General features: G+C 36.6%; 1 protein-coding gene and 1 non-coding gene across 2 annotated transcripts; both read right to left on the bottom strand.

Annotated features, from left to right (window-relative positions):
- Positions 1–9,791: 9,791 nt before the first annotated feature.
- On the bottom strand, positions 9,792–9,863 carry TRNAP-AGG (transfer RNA proline (anticodon AGG)). The gene has a single exon. It is a non-coding gene; the product is annotated as a tRNA-Pro (tRNA).
- A 10,346-nt stretch (positions 9,864–20,209) lies between these two features.
- Positions 20,210–20,587, bottom strand: LOC149243698 (uncharacterized). Its single transcript, XM_089371280.1, has one exon. The coding sequence runs from the start codon at positions 20,585–20,587 to the stop codon at positions 20,210–20,212; it is 378 nt and encodes a 125-aa protein (XP_089227406.1).
- Between the last annotated feature and the right edge of the window lie 3,476 nt (positions 20,588–24,063).

Genomic DNA, 24,063 nt, shown 5'->3' with positions numbered 1-24,063 from the left:
AGGTTAATCATCTTTCATGATCGACATTTTTACATGCCAAATATGTCATACTTTGCTTGCTGCAATGCTCCATATTTGATACAGATGGCCAGAGAAGTATCCATGAAAGTAAGCTAATCTAAATGCCACTGCTTTGTTCCAGTCTTGATGAGTAATCCATTTTGATCAGTTTTCAAGCATGGGAAGGCCAAACAGCTTAATCTTGGCTTCCCTGGGTTTCAATTTCATGTTGAAGAATATAGAGAATGAACATCTGTCCAAACAGCTTAATCTGAGCCCCTGGCTTAAATAAGTATAGAAGTAGATAGGAGCACAAGCAACAAGAAAGAATGAAAAGCTGGGTATGCTAGTTCAAGTGCACCCAAACCAAAAGAAGAGAAAATGCTAGGTGAGTAGGTCGGGTAGGTAGCTTTGTGGTTGCAGAATCATGGCTTGTGATCCATTTCATATTGTCAAGTGTTATATCTATCATATCACAAGTTGAAGGCAGTTGTTCAGTTGGAGGACTTCAAGCGAGGCGTGACTAACTTCCCCTTCTTCCTCTTTCCCCAAATCACTCACTAACTTCCCCTAAAGAGGTCAAAATATGCTTGATACCTCTTAGATTCATCATTCTCCATATCATTTGCCTTGGTGGAGATCTGCTTCACTCAAGGAATGTTCACACTTCTTCTATCAGTCATTTTCCCCAATTGATAGCCTAAGACATCATTCTTAGCGCTTTTTCTCATCATTATCATATTCACTACTAACTTTATTATGTAACTCCATATCTATTTCCCCTTCCCCTACTAAAACTATGTATATAACTCCCCTGTATACTTATCCCTTCCCCCTGGTTGAAAAATAACCATATACATCCTTGGAAATTGCTAAGTTTATCAGAAACTCAGCAAGAACCCACACTGCCCCCCTATAACCATCTTCCAGATGCATTTCGAACTCCTTCCGATGCATAAAGCCCTTCATCACTCCATAAAACCCCTCTAATACTTTTTGATTCCTTCACAAAGCATAAATTCCCTTCATATGTATAAAAAACCATCTTTTTGGCCTTGTTTCTACCTTTTCCAAGGCACAAACCCTTTTAAAGGCCTAAAATCCTTCTCAAATCCATTGAAATCCTCCCAAGTGCCTTTGGACTCCTTCCAAGGCATAAGAATACAAAAACCATGAAAAAACCATGAAAAACCTTCAAAAAATGATAAAATTCTCCCTTTTTGGCTATCGGACCCCTTCCGATGCCTTAGAATCCATTCGAAACACCAAAGGCTACCCCTCTGAATTCATTTTTCCTTTGCATTTTAATAACATGCATGCTCCGATGAGAAAATGATCTGTTTGGTCCCCCTCCGATGCGATATCGCTATCGGGAGGGGGCAGTGGCATATTGTAAGCGAAAATGGCTAAGTCTCAAGGCATGTGCCCTCCCTCCGATGCGATATCGCTATCGGAGGTCGGGCAATAAGATGTGTTTACTCTGTGTTGCATTGCCGAAAGCCCGGGTCGGACCCGATTTCAAAATAATAAAGGGCTTGCAAAGGCATTTCGGGTCTGCAAACTATATCGCTCCATCGGAGGTTTTATGTGTTGGGACCAATGGTCCGCCCCGATGCGATTTAGCGCCAGCCGGTGGATCGGCCCGCATCGAATCCAACGGCCAGCATTTAATCTAATAAACAGTGCCGCGCCCACCCATATTTTTCGCGATTTTTGCTTGTAAAATGGGCATTTTGCCTGTTATAAAGGAAAAGGGGCTATTTTTCATATTATTCGTATATATGCCGCGCGCGCCTCTTCGTCAAGGGAACAGAGTTATTCTTTAATCAATTTCGATTGCCCAGGCCCAGATTAGCTCCAAACGCAGGGTTTTCACCTCGGTAGGCCTTCAATGACCCTTTACTCATCCAGTTCGTGATTTTAAGTGATGCTAAATCATTTTGAGTCGGCCAAGGGCCGATAACCACCCAAAAGTAACAAAGCGCCTCGCAGCAGATACTTGGGCCAAATAACGGCCACTAATGAGATGATGTGACAGTTTAGAGCATTTTTGAAACCAAGAAAGATCAGGAAGCGGCAAAGAGTATCAGTCAAAATCTTCCAAAGCAGATGAAAACAAAAGGGCCCCAGCAGATTCAGCAAAGCATCATTAAGCCGTTATGGCTCCCCAACTTACAGTTATGGCCATGAGGCCAGCACACGACTCAAAGACCTCTCTACACTCATTTTTAGAGGCTGCAGCCTCATGCGCAGCCCTTGTTTACATGACTTGAGATGCCAGCTGCCCCAACGTAATTGTTTTAATATGTTTTATGCATTTATTTCCAGCATAGATTAGTTTCAGTGACAATGACTGCACAGATCTCTTTGATCTGTTTTGAGAGATATTTTTGAGATATTTTCCCCCTTGACACCTGTTCAAGGGAGGTCTGTAGCTATTTTTCTTTATATACCACCCTCTGCACTGTTTTAAGGGTGGGTGGTTTGTTAATGTACTCAAGGAGAGACTCGCACTGTATATCTAATATTTTCTATAATCAAAGACTGCTTACAAGCTTGGAGAATGGACCGTTTTATGTGTTGTTAATGGTTCCAAAGAGTGAATGATGGAATTCTTGTGCTGCTATATGAATCAATAAGTGTTCCTAACCTCTGATAATTTCAATTTCATATATGCTCAAGTCACAGAACAAAGGATTGGTTTAGAATTTGCTTAGCTGCACTCTATGCTCAGTTTCTGTGGCTTTTTACTATTTTCCTCTTAATTTAGGCATAAATATGAATTCTTTTATGGCTCATGTTTTATCTATTTCACATATGAATGACTGTTATCTAAGAATTCTTAGCTGCTCCTAGATAGAGCTCATTCATCTTCCCTCTGCTAACCTGATTGAGAGATTCTTTGTTGCCTCTCATTCCTTAGCCTTCAATCCATCTCCATTCAGCTTGAGTATTGTTTCATGAGCAGCTACCTTGCTCCTCATTCCTCTTGTGACCAAGAAAACGCACCAGCAGTCTTACTCCATGACTCCATGCCCAATGGTTTGAAACTTACCATACTATGCTTTGCCTCTCTACTTGAAAGCATCATCCTTCCCACCAAAACTTAAACAAAACCCCTGAACTCAATAACTAGCCTAAAATCATCATCAATAAAGCTAAATCAGAAAGAGAGAGCCCTCTCTAATTGCAGGTAGGCTAGGACCTGCAATCCAAAGATTGGTTTGTGGTTACCTCGGCCGTATCCTTTAAAGGAGCTTAAGGATAACCTGAGTGATAACAGCTTACAGGAGGAGACGATGGAATAATTACTCAACCTCTTCCCATCCTCTACCTTGTGGGATTGGGTGGCCTCAATCTTCAAGGAAACTGATAGGGACAGACTCAACATCACCAACACTTTGAAGAATTGGAGGAAAGACATCTCGAGCAATGAAATCATCAACAAAGTTTGGACTCTGGTTCCATGCTTTATTATCTAGGATGTCTGGAAAGAATGCAATGGTAGGATTTTCAAGAACAAAACAGGCTCGACCGAGAACATCATCACCCAAATATTACGACAACTCAAAGATACAGTTGGAGCCCTTATGTGGAAACTTCCTAGGAACCCTTCTTCACCCCAGGATGCTCACATACTGCTACAGTTGGGTCTCCATTCTCTAATTCCCTAGGGCACTGACAAGGGTGTGAGAAAAACAACTACTAGTAAAGATATCTAGCAGCCTCCTCCTCATGTTTTTTTGAAAATCAATATAAACGGAGCCTCTAAGGGCAACCCAGGGATGGTTGGATTTGGCAGTGTCATAAGAGATGAGCAGGGGCGCATAAAGGATATCTTTCACAGTCATTTGGGGACTGCCACTAATAACATGGCAGAGCTCATGGCCTTAGAGCAATGCTTGGAAATCTTGATCAAGTGAAATTTACACAACGCCATCATTGAAGCTGACTCTAAATCGGTCATTAATGTGGCCAAGAAGATGTGTAATGGAACGGCACCTGGAAAAGTGTCAAAACATTGGAGGCTATTGCAGGTTTTTCAGCGTATTCATTCCCACTTGCGAACCCTGAGAACTGTCAGCTTCATTCATGTGCGAAGAAAAGCCAATATGTTAGCTAATTGTCTGGCGAATGAAGGAGTGTTATGTAAGGAAAGCTATGTTAGGTACGATTGGGATTCGACACCCTTAGGTAAAGTGCATGATGATTGTCAATGACATACGACCAAAGATATGGAGTACTTCCAGACCATGATTAATGAGTAGGAGGAAGACTAGCAGAAGTAGGAGAGTGTCGTAGTAAATCCTAACAATCGATCCCACAATCAATGCTTAAGTCAGAGCTAACTATAAGGGATGAATATGTGGTAAACAACGGGCTAGTTGAAGGATCGTAGACCACAGCTTTTGATGGCCTTCGTTATTGAATGGCTATCGGGTTTGAAAATGATCGAAGGTTAAGTCTACAAGCAGACCCAAAGATTTATAGATCAATGGTTTATAATCTTTATCGGCTCCATAAAGCGTGTAAATGTCGTGCTAGTTTCCGATCCGATATCATTGAGGACCGTCAAATCAAAAGGGGCTTGATCGATTAGATATCCGGTATTAAAAGTGATTGGAGGTTAAGTCTTAGAGCGACCCAAATTTTTATAAACTAATGGCTTATAATCCTTATCGGATTTGTGAAGCGGGTAAGAGTCACGCATGTTTCCAGTGCGATATCATTAAGGACCGTTGGATCATTTGAGTTCTTGATCAAAAGGATATCGGGTTTCAAAATGGGCGGAGGTTAAGTCCAAGAGCAGACCCAAAGTTTTATACACCATTAGTTTATTTTCTCTGTCGGCTCCGTAAAGCGGGTAAGGGTCGCGTAAGTTTCCGATGCGATTTCTTTAAGGACTGTCAAATCATTGGGGTTCTTATCGAATGGCTATCGGGTTGTAAAATGGTTGGAGGTTTTATGTGTAAGGTTTTGGGTTTTGTTGACCCTATTGACTGTTAATCATCAATGGGGTTGTCTTCTGTTGGTCTTTACACTTGTAAAGATGTGTACCATATGTAATCTTTTTTTTCCGGTTAATTGAAGGCTCCACTCTTGATCAAAAAAAAAATTATGTTCTTTTGTACTTGGATAGATCGATTTGCATGCCTTGGATTTTGGCATCTCTGATTACTAAATTTATGTTAGGATGAAACGATTTGGAATAGGTAAATTGATGCCCAATATTGAAATTTCCTTTGCAATGCCAGTATGTATTGGAAGTGACATAATATCTCTATTATAATTACGCATAACAAAACCATTTTGGAAGAGAGAAATCATTGTTAGAATTGTAGTTCACTTTCTTTGAATTTTTGTATGTGCAAATATTTTGGAGGAACACATTATTGCTTGTCTTTTGCATGGGGTCAGTTTGCTGTCATTTTTATTCAGCTGAGAGGCTCATTTTACAACCCAATTTGATGTGTAATGTTTTATAACCCAATATGACGTGTAATGTTTTATAACCCAATATGACGTGTAAAGCTGTCTATCCGTCATCAAAGTTGTAATTTTGCTCATATCTGTCCAAAAAAAAAAAAAAAAAAATTAAGTAACTATACACAATATTTAAATAACGTCAATTCATAAAAATATTTACAAGTGAAAAAATTGATTTGCACATATTAAATCCGTATTTAAAATGGATCTATACTAGTATCTAAAAAAATCTACAACATGTACTCTATTCACCTCTGTTTATTATCAACCATACTCCACAACCATCTATTTATTCTTCTTGCTTTGATTCTCTCGTAAGGTAACTCCTACCTCTCAAATTAATGTAAGTACTCTTCAATTCTTTCAGGAATTAACCTAGAATTCAACATCTTTGTGTATTGAGATGATTTAGAATGTTGTCTATTCTGCAGTAATCATGCAGATATTTCCTCATAGAAACCGACATTGCTCTACTGATCGCATTTATGATCAACATCGTTGTTATGTCTGTGTTCAGGTCCATTTTTCTTTTGCCAAACTTTTTTTCAGATTAGTTGCAACATTGTGGAACTTAAACATAAATTCATTATCGTTTCTACTGAAAGTATGCCGACAGCTTCGCAACAGAAAAGCCATCCATTCATCGTGACTTTAAAGTTGTTCTGGGACATGACAGAATGAAGGCATGGATCTGTAACCTTATCACGCAGCCCATTGCCATCCTGCCAAGTTTGATCGTCTCACTCATTTAGGGCTCTTCTGGTATTGAGAAAGAAATTATTTTTGCCTCGGTATGCTTTTTAATGTATATTCCTATTTTCTTTAGTGTAAACTATCTCTGACAACCTTTCATATGTATGGTGTAATTGATTGAAAATAGACGATATTGCATATCTAAGTTTAACTTGTTCTAATGCTGGGCCATTAGCAAGATGGGCATGCATGGCATTTGAATGGCTACGTATTTATGATTTCTGGTTTTCCATGTCTTTCATCTTCACTTAGGGAAGGGATCAGTTGCCCCGCAACTTGTCTTGTTTCATAAATCAAACCCATTTATTTTTATAAATAATTTAAAAATATTAAATACTTTGTTTTACACACTCCAAGCTTTTCTAAAGAAATTGAATGAGTAAAATAAAAGGGCATTCTCAGTATTGAACTTGGGATCTTTCATGATTTGCACCCACCTTAGTTCATATTTTATATCAAAATCTAAAATCAATAATTTAGGAGGGTTATAGGTTTTGTTTCACTCAAACTTTTTTATCTTAAAAAATTGAATTAATAAAATAAAAAGGCATTTAAAAAATTGAAATTTGAACCAAGGGTTAAAACCATTTTAAAATTTGCATATTAATAATGATGGTTACTTATTTTTTCGAATAGTAGTTGACTTAAAATTTATCACATATAAGCAATTTCAAATAAATGTATGGAAAAGAAAAAAAAGTTTGTGATATTTTTGGTTATAGCTTTAAAATAAGTATTGTACTATGCAACACTCACAATATGAAGACTTTAACATGAGACTTTAAGATATAGTGGATATTTGGACTTATTAGAAAAACCTAACCTATTTCTTCACTCACTCCATGTTATCCTACATTGTGCACACTTAAGCATAAAGCATGAATATTGAAGCTTGAAATTTAAAGTTGAGACTCACACTACATGTCCACACCCATGGGGCATTGGTATTCTATATAAAACACAAACTCACTTTCCATGTTTATGTAGGTGAAATCGTTGTTTTTGGTTGATTTTGAGAGTTTTATGTAGTATTTTTAGTGGTTGTACACTTGTGTTGTTTTTTGTAGCGTTGTTTTTGGTTGATTTTGAGAGTTTTATGTAGTATTTTTAGTGGTTGTACACTTTTGTTGTTTTTTGTTTGATTTTGAGAGTTTTATATAGTATTTTTAGTGGTTGTACACTTGTGCTACTTTTTGGTTGATTCTTGTTTATGTAGGTGAAATACTTGTTTTTCATTTGATTTTGAGAGTTTTATGTAGTATTTTTAGTGTTGGTACACTTGTGCTACTTTGTGGTTGGATATGGAAATATAGAATGTGTGGTTATCAAGGCTATGAAGCTTTCAATACATTCACACTTGAATCTAAACACAATTAGATTTGTGCCTTTCAAGTATTAGCATGTCTTTCAAAAATCTCTATTCTATTTCCTTGTCAAAAGATTGAGAATTTCTTCAAAATCTATGCATAAATATTATTATTGCTTGAAATATTAGAATCCTCTCAAATTCTTATTTTAAAATGATTTCAAACATGTTTTATTATTTATAAGGTCCTTTTTAGGTCTACCTCATCAAATTGAAAGGTAAGATTCATTGTTCCTCTTCAAAATACATTATAGTTAATGAGTTTGACCAAGCTACTTGAAAACTTTTCAATAATGATTTACCATAATTTGTAAAATCTTTGAAATTACTTAAATTGTGACTATATAAAATTGCGCCAAATCATTAGTTGATTTGCCATTAAGAATGAACAAATTGAATATGTGTAATCTTTTTAAAATAATATAAAACATATATATCTATAATATTACTTGAGTTAAACTTATTTTATAGTCAAAATTTAAAAAATCACTATCACAAATCACAAAAATTATATTAAAAAAAAAAAGTTTTACATTTAAAACAAAAAAAAAAAACATTATCCAAAACATAATACATAACATTTATACTATAACGGAGATAAAAATCAAATGTCATGGCAATTTTACATGTCAAATTTATACCTGATCGAGACCTTTTACACCAACCTAATTTCATAATTCACATCTAAATTTCTTAAAACACATCTAGCAGAGCTAGAGATCTCGTTTTACACAAACTAATCTTCTTTAAAAAAAACTGACAGAGTTACATATCTCGTTTCACACAAACCAGGCTTCTTTAAGGAAATTGGGAGAGCTACAAATCTTGTTTCACAGAAAAAGGCTCTTTAAAGAAATTGAATTAATGAAGCAAAGAGATTTAAAGAAATTGAATTAATGAAGCAAAGAGGATTAATGAAACAAAGAGGCGTTCCGAGTACTGAACTCGGGACCTCTCGCATCAAAATTTCTTAAAACACATTTAGCGAAAGCACAGATCTCGTTTCACACATGCCAGGCTTCTTTAAAGAAATTGACAGAGCTACGGAGCTCGTTTCACAAAAACCATCCTTCTTTAAAGAAACTGACAGTTAGGAGAGCTAAAAACCTTGTTTCACAAAGACAAGGCTTCTTTAAAGAAATTGAGAGAGCTACAGATCTTCACACAAACCAGGTCTCATTAAAGAGATTGACAGTTAGGAGAACTACAAACCTTGTTTCACGAACTCAATGATTCTTTAAAGAAACGGACAGTCAAGAGAGCTACAAACTTTTTTGTGAGCTACAGATCTTCACACAAACCAGGTCTCTTTAAAAGAGATTGACAGTTAGGAGAACTACAAACCTTGTTTCACAAACTCGAGGATTCTTTAAAGAACTGACAGTCAGGAGAGCTACAAACTTTCTTTCACAAAAGCAAGGCTTCTTTAAAGAAATTGAAAAGACAAGGCTTCTTTAAAGAAATTGAGAGAGCTACAGATCTTCACACAAACCAGGTCTGTTTAAAGAGATTGACAGTTTTCGGAGAACTACAAGCCTTGTTTTACAAACTCAAGGATTCTTTAAAGAAACTGACAGTCAGGAGAGCTACATACTATTTTGTGAGCTACAGATTTTCACACAAACCAGGTCTCTTTAAAGAGATTGGCAGTTGGGAGAACTACAAACCTTGTTTCACAAACTCAAGGATTCTTTAAAGAAACTGACAGTCAGGAGAGCTACAAACTTTCTTTAAAGAAGACCAGATCTGTAAACCAGGTCTCTTTAAAGAGATTGGCAGTTGGGAGAACTACAAACCTTGTTTCACAAACTCAAGGATTCTTTAAAGAAACTGACAGTCAGGAGAGCTACAAACTTTCTTTAAAGAAGACCAGATCTGTTTAAAGAGATTGACAGTTTTCGGAGAACTACAAACCTTGTTTCACAAACTCAAGGATTCTTTAAAGAAACTGACAGTCAGGAGAGCCACAAACTTTTTTGTGAGCTACAGATCTTCACACAAACCAGGTCTCTTTAAAGAGATTGACAGTTGGGAGAACTACAAACCTTGTTTCACAAACTCAAGGATTCTTTAAAGAAACTGACAGTCAGGAGAGCTACAAACTTTCTTTCACAAAAGCATGGCTTCTTTAAAGAAATTGAATAAAGCAAGGCTTCTTTAAGAGCCTCTAAATCAGTGAAGCACAGGGGCATTCCGAGAATTGAACTCGGGACCTCTCGCACCCTAAGCGAGAATCATACCACTAGACCAAATGCCCTCAGACATACCAGTGTAATCAAATCTCCCACGCAAGCCATTCCAGGAATCCAATCTGCCTGACCATAAGACATCCATGTACGCCAAGATCTAAAATGCAGAATCCCTGAACTGTATTTTTCAAGAGAGCTTTCAGAAACTTCATACAACTTTTCTGCTGAAACAGTTTCAGAGTTAGAGATCCCTTCAGGGGATCCACTTCCATGTAATAAATAGAAATGCATATATGAAATAACAAAGAACACAATGATAAGAAAAAAAATGGTTGAAATATCCCTCTCCTGTTTCTCTTCTTTTGGAAGTTCTTTTGCGGGAGATCATGGAAATCACGAACTTGCAACAATAAAATGATAGTGCGTCAAATGTGCATAGTCAACAACAGAGGAGATTCAATGTTTACATATACAGTACTTCGAAATTGTTTTGTCAATTCAGCAGATATTTTTTGAAAGAAACAGTTTTGCCGATTTTGTCATAAATAAATGCAAGAGAAAATAATTGCTACTTAAGCAATGTCTGTTTATGGAATGGTTTAGGATAAATATGGCAGGGTTTAGAACAAGTTGGGACTTGTCCTGACGATGAGTTTTCTTGTAGACTTGAAATTTCGACATTAAACATGACTATTATGGTTAATATTTTAAATACTTATTCTAAAAATTCTCACCACAGAAATCTTCAATCACTCAAATTGTTACATGTTACTCAGATTTTTGTTCAAAATCTTTAAATGAGTGTACAGGTCCATTACAAGTTTTAAGCGATTTTCTATCATACAGACACCTTTCGCAGTCTATTGGATGAACTTCAAAGCAGCCATACTCAGAGTTTCCATTAAAAAGATGTCACTCAAGATCAGGATGCAGAGGAATCTCTTAATAAAAGTCATTGACATAAATAAAATTTATAGAGATAAAGATAATTGTTGGAGTCACGATTGTCTTTTAATAAAAGTCATTGACATAAATAAAATTTATAGAGATAAAGATAATTGTTGCAGTCACGATTGTCGTTACACCAAAACCCACAGGTGTTAGTAAACAGCCACATCCCTAGATTTAACTACATGCCACGAAACACATGGGCCATTAACGGGGAGCGCAACAATCTCCCCCCTCAACGCGAGCCAGGTGTGTTTCGAACTCAAGACCTTTGGCTCTGATACCACTTGTTGGAGTCATGATTGCCGTTACACCAAAACCCACAAGTGTTAGTAAACAAACACATCGCTAGATTTAACCACATGCAATGAAACACACGGGAGCGTTGGATCAACATCACCATTAATAGGGAGCGCAACAATAATCATTGAGATAAATATTGGTCTTTGTCCATATCTATCATGTCTCAAAATTCAAGTTAAGAAGTTCCAAGGAGGAAAAGCTTTTTCTACTTTTCAATCCAGCTAATTATACACTATAGAACATGCATTTGACAATGAAATCATCAGTGCTCTTATGGGAGTTGAAATAGTGCTATGACAAAGTATCTTCCCCAGATTGGGAAGTGTAGAAATTCCTCAGCAATCTGAGCTCCTTTCCTGTTCAATTACCCATGGGATCCTTACGAGGATGAGAGGATCTAATATGTGTTAAATAATTTAGCGTTAATGCAAATGAGGTTCTACAAAATCTCTGTATCTTTTTGTTTATTGTTTTGTACAATTTTTGTATTTGGTTTTGTATAGAAAAGATAAGAGGAATGATTACTTTAATGTAGTTATATACGGAACATGTAAATGATCCGAGATACATCTTAGTTTTATAGAATCTCTTAATGTGATTCTGTGATATATTGTGGATGAGGCAGAGAGTATATAGATTCATAGCTGCTGCAAATATTAGAAAATAGTTTCAGAGGTCTGTATGATGAGTATTTACTCTCCATATAATCAAATTGGGAATATCACAAGATTTATGATGATGATATGTCCATCATAAATATGTACTGTTTTAATCATAATATAAAACAGAGAGTTTTTTCTTGCTGAAATTTTCTTTTAGTGTTAATACCACAGTCAATTAGATCCGAATTTGAATGATTGCTTGATGTGTGTTATCCTTCCCATTCATGTTCTATTTCAATAATAAATGTGGCAACTCAATCTGATTTACTTTGAAAATACCATCCTCTAGATGAGAGGTTGTGTCCTATGGACTTTCCCAATAAGAAAAACATCAATAATGGGTCTCGTAAACGATGTGCAAAAAAAATGCTCATTCACCATGAAATTTCCAATTTTGAACTGTCTTTGAGTAAATTATTGATAAGAGCTTTCTTCAAAAGATTCAAATAAAAAAATTGTTAGTCATCTATAAGAAAGTTACAGATTCATGAATGTTTAAAAAAAAACAAAAATAAATTAAGAATGATGTTTAGTATTAAAAATGCTTATTTACAATGTAACTTTAAATTTTCAGTTGTCTTTGAACAAAATACTAGAAGTAAATCATATATTAAAATTATTTAGCAAAATTTTGTTTGTGCATTCTACAGCCCAAAATGACCCCGATGTGTAAGTATGTCATGTCCTCAAAAATAAAAATAATTTTAATTAATGTCTTCTCGAATATTAAATTATATATAGCTTGAACTTTTAGATTATTTATAATTTTTTAATCGTATTAATGGACTAAGATTAATTATTAAAATATAAGTGTGTATTATTATATATAATTTGAATAGATAATAGATTATCTCATGTGTTTAATAGTTTCTTTATCATATGTGTGAATTTGAATGGACCATATGTGTTTAATAGATTTGAATGGATCATAAATTTAGGTTTAACAAAAAATTTTACCACATTAAAATTCCAAATTAGTTAAAATTTTAAACATTTACTCTCTACTAAAGCCAATACCATTTCTTAAATCAAAGGAAAAAGATTAATTCGACACAAAGATTAGAAAAAATTGATCCAAAATCTTTTAATATTTCTTTTAATTAAATATTTGTAAAAATGAATCTTTAAAGAAAAACCATATCTTTGGGAAATATTAAAATTTTTAAAAACATAATATTTCCATATCAAACTTGTAGTATTTGAAAATATCAATTTGATGTAGTTTTAATATAAATTTTATTATCATATATGTAAAAAACATCATGAAATCTAATATTAATATTAAAAGATTAATATTATAATATTAATACTACTAAATTCAATAACTTTGGATAAATACAATATTAAATTTAATATATTATTAGATTTGTTATATTATAATATATATTAATATATCATGATATATATTCATTCTAGATATATATGTAGGGAGGAACAAAAACACGAAGTGACAAAGATAGAGAGATAGAAGGAGTGACAAGGGAGAGATGCAGATAAAATGAAGAAGATGGGAGAGGAGAAATGAAGAGACAGAGAAAGAGAGGAGTGAGAGTGGGGGAGAAGGGTAAGAGAGAGAGGGAAACATAAAGATGGAGGGGGAGAGGGGGAGAAAGAGAGGGAGACAGTGACAAGGTTGGAGGATAGAGAGAGAGAGATGAGGGGGAGAGAGGGATGTAGGAGAGAAAGGGAGAGAGGGGAAGGACCAGAGAGAGGACATGAGAGAGAGGGAGGAACATATAGATGGAGTTGGAGAGGGGAGATGGAGTGAAGAAGCAAGACATAGAAAGATAAAAAGAGAGGGGGAAATAAGGGAGATATAGAGAGAGTGTGTGTAAGTTTTGGGGTGAGATAAAGAGACAAAGAAGGAGAGTTTGAAGAAAGGGGGAGAGAAGGAGGGAGATAGTGACAAAATTGGAGGGAGAAGAGAGTGAGAGAGTGGGAGGGGAGGAGGCGGACAGAGGGAGGTGGGAGTTAAAAGTAGAGAGAGGAAGGAAGAAAGAGAGGACGTGAGAGAGATAAGAAGAGAGGGAGGGAGAGAGAGATGGAGCTGGACCAGGAGTGAGAGGGAGGTAAGAAGAAAGACATAGAGTGAGAAAGGTGGAGAGAGAGAGAGAGAGAGAGAGAGGGAGTGATAAGGGAGATAGAGAGAGAGGGAGAGAGGAGAGTAGGAGGGTAGAGAGATAGAAGGGGGAGAGGGGAAGAGAGAGGGAGACGAAGAGGGAGATAGATGGATATGGAGAAAGAGTGTGTAAGTTTTGCGGGTGATATAGAGATACAAAGGAGAGTCAGAGGGAGATAGAGATATAGATGGGAGGTGAAGAGAGGGAAAAAAATAGAGATAGAGAGATGGAGGGAAAGAGGGAGAGCATGTATGTTTGGGGGGAGGGGGGTGAAATAGAGAGACAAAGAAGGAGAGCTAGAGGGAGATATAGATATAGATGGAGGGGGGAAGAGGGAAGAATATTTCTTGCACCAGATGCATTGATTTTAGTGTAGACGATGATTTATAATCCTATTTGATTGCTTACACTAGATGGATTGATTTCAGTGTTGATATTGATTTCTAATTATATTTTATTGCTTGTACTAGATGCATTGATTTCAGTGCAGATGTTGATTTCTAATTCTATTTGATTGCTTGCTCTAGATGCATTGATTTCAGTGTAGATGGTGATTTCTAATCTTATTTTATTGTTTGCACTAGATGCATTGATTTCAGTGTAGATGTGCATTTCTAATCTCATTTGATTGCTTGCACTAGATGTATTGATTTCAGTGTAGATGATGATTTCTAATCTCATTTGATTGCTTGCACTAGATGTATTGATTTCAGTGTAGATGTTTTTTTCTAATCCTATTTGATTGCTTGCACTAGATGCATTGATTTCAGTGTAGATGTGCATTTCTAATCCCATTTGATTGCTTGCACTAAATGCATTGATTTCAGTGTAGACGTTGATTTCTGATCTCATTTGATTGCTTGCATTAGATGTGTTGATGTAAGTGTGGATGTTGTTTTCTAATCCTATATGATTGTTTGCACTACATGCATTGATTTTAGTGTAGATGTTGTTTTCTAATCATATTTGATTGCTTGCATTAGATGTTGTTAATCTTGAGGTTGTAGATTATTTTAAAAAAATCAAGATATATTTGGTAATACCTAGAGAGACACTATTAAGAATTAATTAGTTGTCAAAAGTTGTGATACTTCTTAAAATGAAATAGATATGCATAATCAATCCTCTTGAAAAGTGCAAATTAATCCTTGACAAGGTCGTCTCCCTTCTTCATCACCAACTAATTACTAGTAGACAATTACATATATTCAAATTTACATGTATTCAAAATTACTAATAGATAATTGCATACAACAATGTATTCAAAATATTCATAAGAGGAAAATATATTTTATAAACATTCAAAACAAATCAAGATATTCTTGAAGGAGATGTAATAATTGTTTGGAGAAATAAATAATGTAAAGATTTTATAAATCTAGCCACTCATTAACAAAAAATTCAAAAACACATTATTTCTTGACTTTGCAAAATATATTATAGATAAAGAAATCATCAAAATATTCTTGAAGGAAACAAATTATTTCAAACATTAGGGAAGAAAAAAATTATTAAAGTAATCTTGACGCAGTAAATTATTAAAACTACTCTTAAAGATATATCTAACAATACTTGGAGGAGACACTATTTAGAATTAATTAGTTGTCAAAGGTTGTGATACCTAAAATTAAATGAAATAGATGTGTAGTATCAATCCTCCTGCAAACTATTGAGAATATTATCTCCCTTCTTCATCACCAACAATTTACTAATAGACAATACATACACACATAAAAATATAACACAATAACTCCAATATTCACAAACATTACCATCCAAATCCAAACAAATAAACACACAAACCACTCAAAGCATCCAAAAATAGACGTACAAATCATTCAAGGTAAGCAACATAGACTAAATTAAAGAAGATAATGATATGATCATGCCAAGCAAAGAAAACATAATGTGAATTTTGAAGTTTATCTCAAACATATACATAGTTTTGATAATCTAAAAATGTGACATTGTTGCCCTCAACTGGAACCAATTTAGATTCATCTAACATTGGATCTATCATGTACCGAGAGGGATCATGCACCAACCTTATTTCATAAAAAAAAACAACAGCAACTACAACCTTTAGTCAAGTTCTACACTCCAAAAAGAAGGTTTGCACCTCGAGGGATTTGATCCCTCTTGATGCATGATAAATCTAGTGTTAAATGGATCTACACTGATATAAAAATAATTTAAGAGCGATGTAATCATTTGTTTCACACTTTTGCCTTCTTCAAAATCAAACTACTCTAATTTAAAAACCTTATTTCATAATTCAAATTAAAAATCATCTCAAGACTCCATTGAGAGAGCCCGCAACTGAAACCAAAAATGGTCGCCGCACTTGCAGCTATTTCACCCGCAGCCGAAACCGATCGGATTCTTAAGCTTCAAGCCAAGGTCACGAAGCTGAACCAGATCAGGGATAATGACAAGGAAGGGTTTGCGCGACTGGTTTCTCACTACCTCAATAGAGAAGAAGAAAAGATTGAAGGGGAAAAAGTGGTTTTTGTTTGCAAGGAGGGCAACCCGAGCGGCTTGACAAGCATAGGGCGTGTGGGTAGCAGAGATGGAGCGTACATGAAGGGAAGGGCGAGGGTTTATGCAGATATCTGTTCTGCGTCTGCCTAGCCCCACGGTCAAGGGAATTTCGATGTTTATAATGCCGGATCTAGCAGCCTACATGTCACAGACTTTGAGGTAAGGGATAGCTTTCTTTCCATACACCTTATTCCCGCTCCTAGTTTTGGCAATGCAGCATTTGTATGGTCATTGAATGGATCTGGATCGACCATCCCCGCCATGGAAGACAACAATATTCTCAGATCTGTTAAAGATCTAATTGACCAGGCACTTAGAAGACTGAGAAGTCCAAACAAGTTCCAGATCTGGGGGCATAAAACCATCAGGACACCTCTTTGCCCTGAATCACACCCCCAAAATGCAGAAGAGGGCTAGACATGCAAGCAGATCGTCGGTGATCTAGAGGTTTGGAACAAGATAACCTGGGCAACAGATCGCAGTCATTCCCAGATGGATTCATTCTCTCTAGAGACGGATCTCACACAGTTCTTCATCAAAACACCGGAAGGTAGGCATTATTGCTTGAGGCTTTGGAAGGGTTGCAGGATCCAGGACCTAAGATATAAAATATAGAATCTCCTTGGTATACCAGTACATGGGAAAAACCTGATCCACATGGGACACAACTTACATGATAATCACACCCTACAGGATTACAACATAACTACAGACTCGACCATCATCATCAACCTTCGTTTGTGGGGAGGATGTACAGGAACCAGCTCAAAGAACACAGGCTCTTTCAAGGATGCAGTCAAAGGTAAAGGGAAAGAGCAAACCAAACCAACAACAACGCTTGAACTTCCCGGGCCCTACATTGTAGAACAAAAAACTGAGAATCTTGTTCTCACCATAGAAATGCCAAAGGTAAATATTATGTACTCAGATCTCTATTCCCACACAGTTATCTGTAGATTCAACGGTTTCTGGCCCAAATCTGATGTTCTGCACCAATGGATTCATACCACATGGACAAAAACTGCGAAATATATTTATGCCCCAAGGGGTTTTTTATAGTCAGATTTAGTACAGAACAGGAAAAGGACTATATTCTTAACAAGGGGCCATGGTTCTGGGGCAACGCAGGGCTCTTTATGACCCCCTAGTTTCTTGATTTCGATGCCAACACAATGGTGGTATCAAAGATGCCAATATGGTTTAGGTTGCACAACCTTCCATTACACTTCTGGCACCACAAGGTCTTAATTGCCATAGGGAATACTCTGGGAAAATACTTAAAGACTGATGGAGACAGACTCATAAAGGGAATATTTACTTTCGCCAGAATTTGTGTTGAAGTAGATCTCAGTCAGGGACTACCAAATAGTATAACACTGAATTTCAATAATACACAGTGGCTACAACCCTTGGATTACGAAAATACAACATTTTGTTGCCGCGGATGCCTACAAACAGGTCACCTCCTCAGTGTATGTCCACAAGCAAGAAACATCCCCAAATGGAACAAGAAGCAACAGAGGAAACCTAAAGGTTGGCAACACACAGATCCATTAGATAAAGAAGAAGACACAACAGAGCCTACAGAACATAACGCAGAAATGGATGAACAAAAAATCCAGAACAACACACTAAAGAAAGAGGAAGCCCCCATGTAGCAACAAGCACCCCAGTCAACAGAAAAGGAAATATCTGGCAACAAGAGAACTCATGGATCAGAAGGATCTGAGTCAGACAAGGACTCCCCCATACTTATAACCGAAAACCAGCTATCCATTGTAACTGCTACCCCCAACACTGGAGGATGGCGAAAGGTGGAGAAAAAGAAGGGGAGAAAGGAATAGTATTTTTTCACTTTTATTTTGAATTTCTATGAAAACAGGAACAACTCATATGCATATGCTCTTTACAATCTACAAAATGTAATTTTGTCTTATGAATAAAATTACGAATTTTTTCACGGGAAAAAAAATTCAAATTAAAAATTGTAAAAAATCATCTAGGAGAGATATAGACTTTTGTTTCACAATTTTGTTCTTGGTAAAAAGCATGCTTTTTCTAAATTATCTAAAAATATATATATATTCTGTAATTCAAAAAAAAACATTTAGAAAATCTACAGAGTTTGTTTCACACAAACCAAACTTCTCAAAAACATTTAAATTAATGAAGCAAAGAGGCATTTGGAAAGTTGAACTCAGAAACTTTCGTACCAATCTTATTTTATAATTCAAATCAAAGTTTTAAAAAGGGTTTAGAATTTAAATGAATGAAACATAGGGACATTTGGAAAGTTGAACTCAAAACCTCTAATACCGACCTTAATTCATAATTCAAATTTCAATAAACAAACAAACAAACAAATTTCGGAGAGCTATAGATATTGTTTCACACCTAATAAACAGAAGAAATAGCAAAGAGTTTAGTAATCATAAAAATAATATTTGTAATATGAATATCTAAACATTTTATTTTTTATAATTTTGGTTAATTATTATTGGAGTTAGTCCATTTAGTATTGACTTTAACTTTGAATTTCAATATTCAAAATTAGTTTTTAGACATTTTATTGTAGCTTTGGTATAATATAATGTCACATGAATAAATTTGTCTCACAAATTCTGTCATAATTTCTGAATATAATTATACACCACAATTTTTAAATATTCACTTAGAAATAATGGAGAAAGCAGTTATTTGGTTGTTTTGATTGTGTATTTATTTAGGACTTAGATCCTATTTCTTAGGAATTTGTCTAACATTATGTAATCATACAAATATGTGTAATTTTGGTTGATTTGTTAATGAGGATGTGATAGTGTTGTTTGGAAGCCTCTAAGTGCATCTTGTCTCACCTATGAGCTGCATGGTTCATTCATCAAGTTTGTATTCCAATTTTTAATTTTGTATCAAAAAGTGGAGCAACATTGTTTGGCAATGTGCAGTTCGTTGACAAAAGAGACCAACACACTTTGCACATCAAAAACTGTGATGACGTGGGTAAACTTACCAAACTGTCAATTTTTGCAATGCATCACATACATCTTGCATTGAAAGGTGCGACGAGCAAAGAATTTGATCTGCGAACTGAGAGACTTTCAATTTTATTTTTTTTTTTTTGTAATTTGGTGTTGATCCAAGCCAAGAGGGTCACGTTGGGAAATAAGTGTAAGTCAAGAATGTTTGGCTGCAACAATATGGGTCAAGAACGTGTAACAATGAATTGCAAGGGAAGTTCTCTGTGTGTTTAAGTGTTGTATCCACTAGCTGTTGTGGTGGTGTAAACTAGTACAAAGAGTGTATTGGCGTTACAAAACATGATTATTGTCCCTCTTTGTAGCTCGTGGTGTTGATGTTGGAATTTCTCAAGATTGTATCTCAAAGGATGGCTAATCCACTTAAAGAGACCTACCTGAATGAGGCCAATAAGTTGGATGGCTCAAATTATGTTAATTGGAAATTTAAGCTATAAACTTTGGTGGAAGGTTATGGCATATGGACGATCACAAATGAAGATGAAGCAAAGCTAAGTGCGGCTGAAGGCATGACAACAACATCAATCCAATGAGGTTCTATACCTCGTGGTACAATCCATTAACATGGCCTTAATGAGGTAATATGCTGGCTTGCACCCCAATCAGGGGTCTGGCATATTGGTTGGCCATGTTGAAAGCTTTGTCTTTGATCCTGCATCAGGATTTCTTCCAAGGCCCAGTAACGTTTGTCCCAGGGTTGTATTGGCCACATTTTCTCCACAGGATCATTTTGGTGACTGCATCTCCAGTTGGCTAGGAAGTATGCTTCTTTGTTACCCTCCCATCTAACATGATTGGTCATTATCTAGTCGAAAGTGTGAATCAACTCTCCTATTTCTTGGATTAGTCTGGCAGTTCTCCAACTGTGGCTAAGCTTATCCCATTTGGTGTCATGGTTCAATTTTGTCAGTGTGTTAATGACCAGGATGGAGTCACCCTCCACCACGATATTTCCATATCCCATCCGAATAGCTATTTGTAGGCCTTTTTTGACAACATTAAATTCAGCTTCATTATTACTAGCATACCCATAGTAGTCAGCATAAATTAGTCGAGTGTAGGTATTGGAGTCCCTGAAAAGACCACCAAGCCCTGCCAACCCTGGATTGCCCTTTGAAGCACAATCAAAACTCAACTTTATGAACCCGTCCACCGAAGTTGTGAAGTGGTCAAGTGATGCCATTCCCAACCTGATTTCCTTCCAAGATAAGGGGGCTATCATCGCCGACGATAGATTCAGCGTCTACAAAATTCGTGCTTCATGGGGAGGTACCTGCCAATCCTCCTGATGCCATTGTTCTGCTAGGATTGTTTCCCGGATGTTTTGGATGACTCCTTACCAAAATTTCTCTTGGGTTAGAGATTGGTTCTTAAATATTCGACAATTCTGCTCTTTCCATATGGTCCATAGAGTTAATCCCAGTGCAGACCCCCATGCTCTATTTACCACAGGGCTAGAGAATATGTTGGCTCTCTAGAGGAGTATTGTTTCGTGAATGCTTTGATTATCCCGGTCCATTCTTCCAAATACTTCTTGCAAATGTTGCCACTTTTTTTTCCAGCAAATGGACATGAGTTAAGCATGTGTTCAAGGTCCTTGCTATGTTGTTTGCACAACAAGCAGCACGAAGGACCATGGAAACCCCTTCTTTGGAGTTGGTCCCATGTTAAAATGTGACATCTGCTTACCAGGCATAAGAAGTGTGTCAGCTTCGGCCACCATCCTCCCTTCCATATCTTTTTCCAAATCAAGTTTTGTCCTCCTAGTTCACTCCCCATCCGTAAATCATATGCCTTTTTTATAGTAAAGGTGCCTTTAGTGGTATATCCCCATCTAAGAATATATGGGCTATTGACGATGGTTTAAATTTCTAGTTTCAAGTTCTTTGTCCAGCTGGTTCCATTTTTCTGATGTGGGTACATGTGGCTAGTCTGATTGCCCCTTCCAACTCCTCCACCCTTCCTTTGCCTATCCTTCCTTCCAGAATTGGTCAACCATATGGAGATTTCTGTCTCTAGTGTATATAAATATGTCCCTTAAGTCTTGCCTTCCAAGTAGTCACTCCCTTTGTTGCCAGGAAACCTGCCAGAATAGGGTCGTTTTTCCATTACGTATTTCCCAAAAGCATGTCGTTGAATGAGGTCCTTGTTTTGGGCTGCCAAGTTCTAGATTGCCAATCCTTTGGGGGGGTTCCGATATCTGAGAATGTCTTCTTTTCTCACTGGCATGTTGTATTTGTTGGAAATAATACTGAGAGGGGGGGGGTGAATCAGTATTATCAAATCAATAAAACTTTTTCATTTCCATACTTAGATACATATATGCTACTTCAGTTAATTAAACCCGCGTATATACGCAGCTGTGTCTAATGCAACTAGCGTATATCCAGAATACTTATGATTCAGTTAATCCATTAAATGTTGATCTTTAGTTATTAGAACTTCATTAACCATATGAACAGTAAGCAAGTGCAGTAAAACATAACAAATCATCACACACAAGAAGCACACATGAACACCATGATATAAGGTGGAAACCTAATGTGGGTGAAAACCACCTGCTGCAAGTCGTCTCTATCTTCCTTTAATAAGAAACTTCATTTTACAATCTTTTGTACTCGTGCAGTCTTATACCAGTACGCAGGCTACAACCTGCAGAGGGCTACAACCCTCTCTCGTTTTCCAGACTCTCCTGGATGGGAGCTACAACCCCCTTAGCTCTTGTACTAGTCGATGTACTAGTACGTAGGCGCCGACCTACAATCTCCTTTCATCCTCCAGGGACCACATTTCATACATTTTCAAACTGGATACTCTTGAAGCACAACACTATAATCTAAAGGCCACGTTTCATCAAATTTTCATACTGGACCCATAAACATCATTGAAGCACAAAACAATCAATACTAGCATCATCAATCTCTGAATCTCTGAAACACTGAAACCCTGTCAACAACACAGTCACCAGAACACAGAGCAGACAATAGAACTCTACAACAACAATCAGAACCAACTGTACCATCAAAATTATGCATCAGAGTGCATACGCTACTTGGAAGTGTCGATCCTGCGTGTATACGCAACTTCATTAAGGTGAACGAGCGTATATGTCATTAATTACTTCTTCATAACTTCACTGCACTTCCTGACTTCAGACATAACCAGATCATTACATATATAAGGATAATATATGTGTTAGCACCCAGATCTAGTCCATCAGATCTCATAAATATGAGTCATTATGATCCTGATCCAATATTAGTTCTCATCCATCAATACTGAAGCTAAACACAATCAATCAAACAAGATATGCAGAATGCTGACACCTTTAAACAGTCATCAGAACCCTTCAACAACCATAACCACCTGTAACTTCAAATATCATAGCTCAAAAGGTATACGCTACTACAATGAACTCAAACTGCGTACATACGCGCTTACACCAAAGCCAACCCGCATACAGATCTATAAATATTCAATCATGACTTGCACCGATTTCAAACTTAAGTTATACCCAGTTCAGATCATTACATGCGTCAGTATACAGATCTAGAATAAACATAATCAATCATATAGAGATAGTTCATTTCAAACCATTTGATCCCGATCTATCCTTAGATCTTGTTCTCCATCCACCGGTGAGATCCCTCCTTAGCTCAGATCAAGCAATGCATCATCAACCCATAACCTGCATACTGGATCTCATACTTCCTCAGATATTCAAGACTTTTCGGATGCCCTTGCCTAATGATCTTCTTCTCCTTTTATAGTCTTAGGCCTTGCTTAATACCATGGTCCAAAACCATAATAAACCAATACCATGGATCCAATACTTGGGATCAACACATCTGACGAGGTACCATGGTCCAAAACCATAGGTTCAAATACCAAGGACTAACTACCACGGACCAAAGGTAAGTTCTCCAACATATACACGCTTTTCCTTGCATGAAAGTGCATGTATACGCATACGCGCCTTTGTCACATCTAACCCGCGTGTATACGCGGCTTGGTCACGATGAACTTGCATATATATATTTTCTCTTCATTTTTGTAGTCTGATCATCAAATCCTTGCTGATGACCTGCTGCACTATGATCTGTCATCTATGTGATTTGCCATCAAGGACAACACTTGTCTCATAATGCCAACAATCTCCCCCTTTGGACTTGATGGCAAAGCTAACTTGTCACACTTAGAACTATCATCTGATTCCTTTGAGCTTGTCTTGCATCTCATGCATTCAATCACATCTGATATCTCTTCTGAAGATTCATCTAGTTATAACTAAGTGAGATGTTCTTCTATGAGTTGGTTGCCATCAAGTACAACACATGCATCATAATGCCAACAGTATTTTCGTGTACATATTGGTTTCCAAAGGTCCATCCCTCCTCCTATCCACCTCCACCATAATTTCACTACCATTACTTGGTTCAGAGTAAAGGGGTCCCTGAGACCTAGGCCCCCTTCCATCTTTTTTTTATATGATTAGGCCATGACACCAGTGCCCATTTCTTTACTTGTTGTGCATCTCCCCATATAAAATTTTTAAAGATGTCCACCATTTTGGAGCAAGCCGTTTATGGGGTTGCCATTCTTGAGAGTTGATAAATCAGAATAAATTGAAATACTTCTTTGAAGAGAAATTGTCCAACC

Source organism: Pinus tabuliformis, chromosome 8 (assembly GCF_031772625.1).
Source record: "Pinus tabuliformis cultivar Carrire ecotype Pingquan chromosome 8, CPIR1, whole genome shotgun sequence".
In the NCBI taxonomy this organism is placed as follows: Eukaryota; Viridiplantae; Streptophyta; class Pinopsida; order Pinales; family Pinaceae; genus Pinus; species Pinus tabuliformis.
The sequence above is the reverse complement of the archived record's forward strand: the minus strand, read 5'-3'. Positions and strand labels throughout refer to the sequence as shown.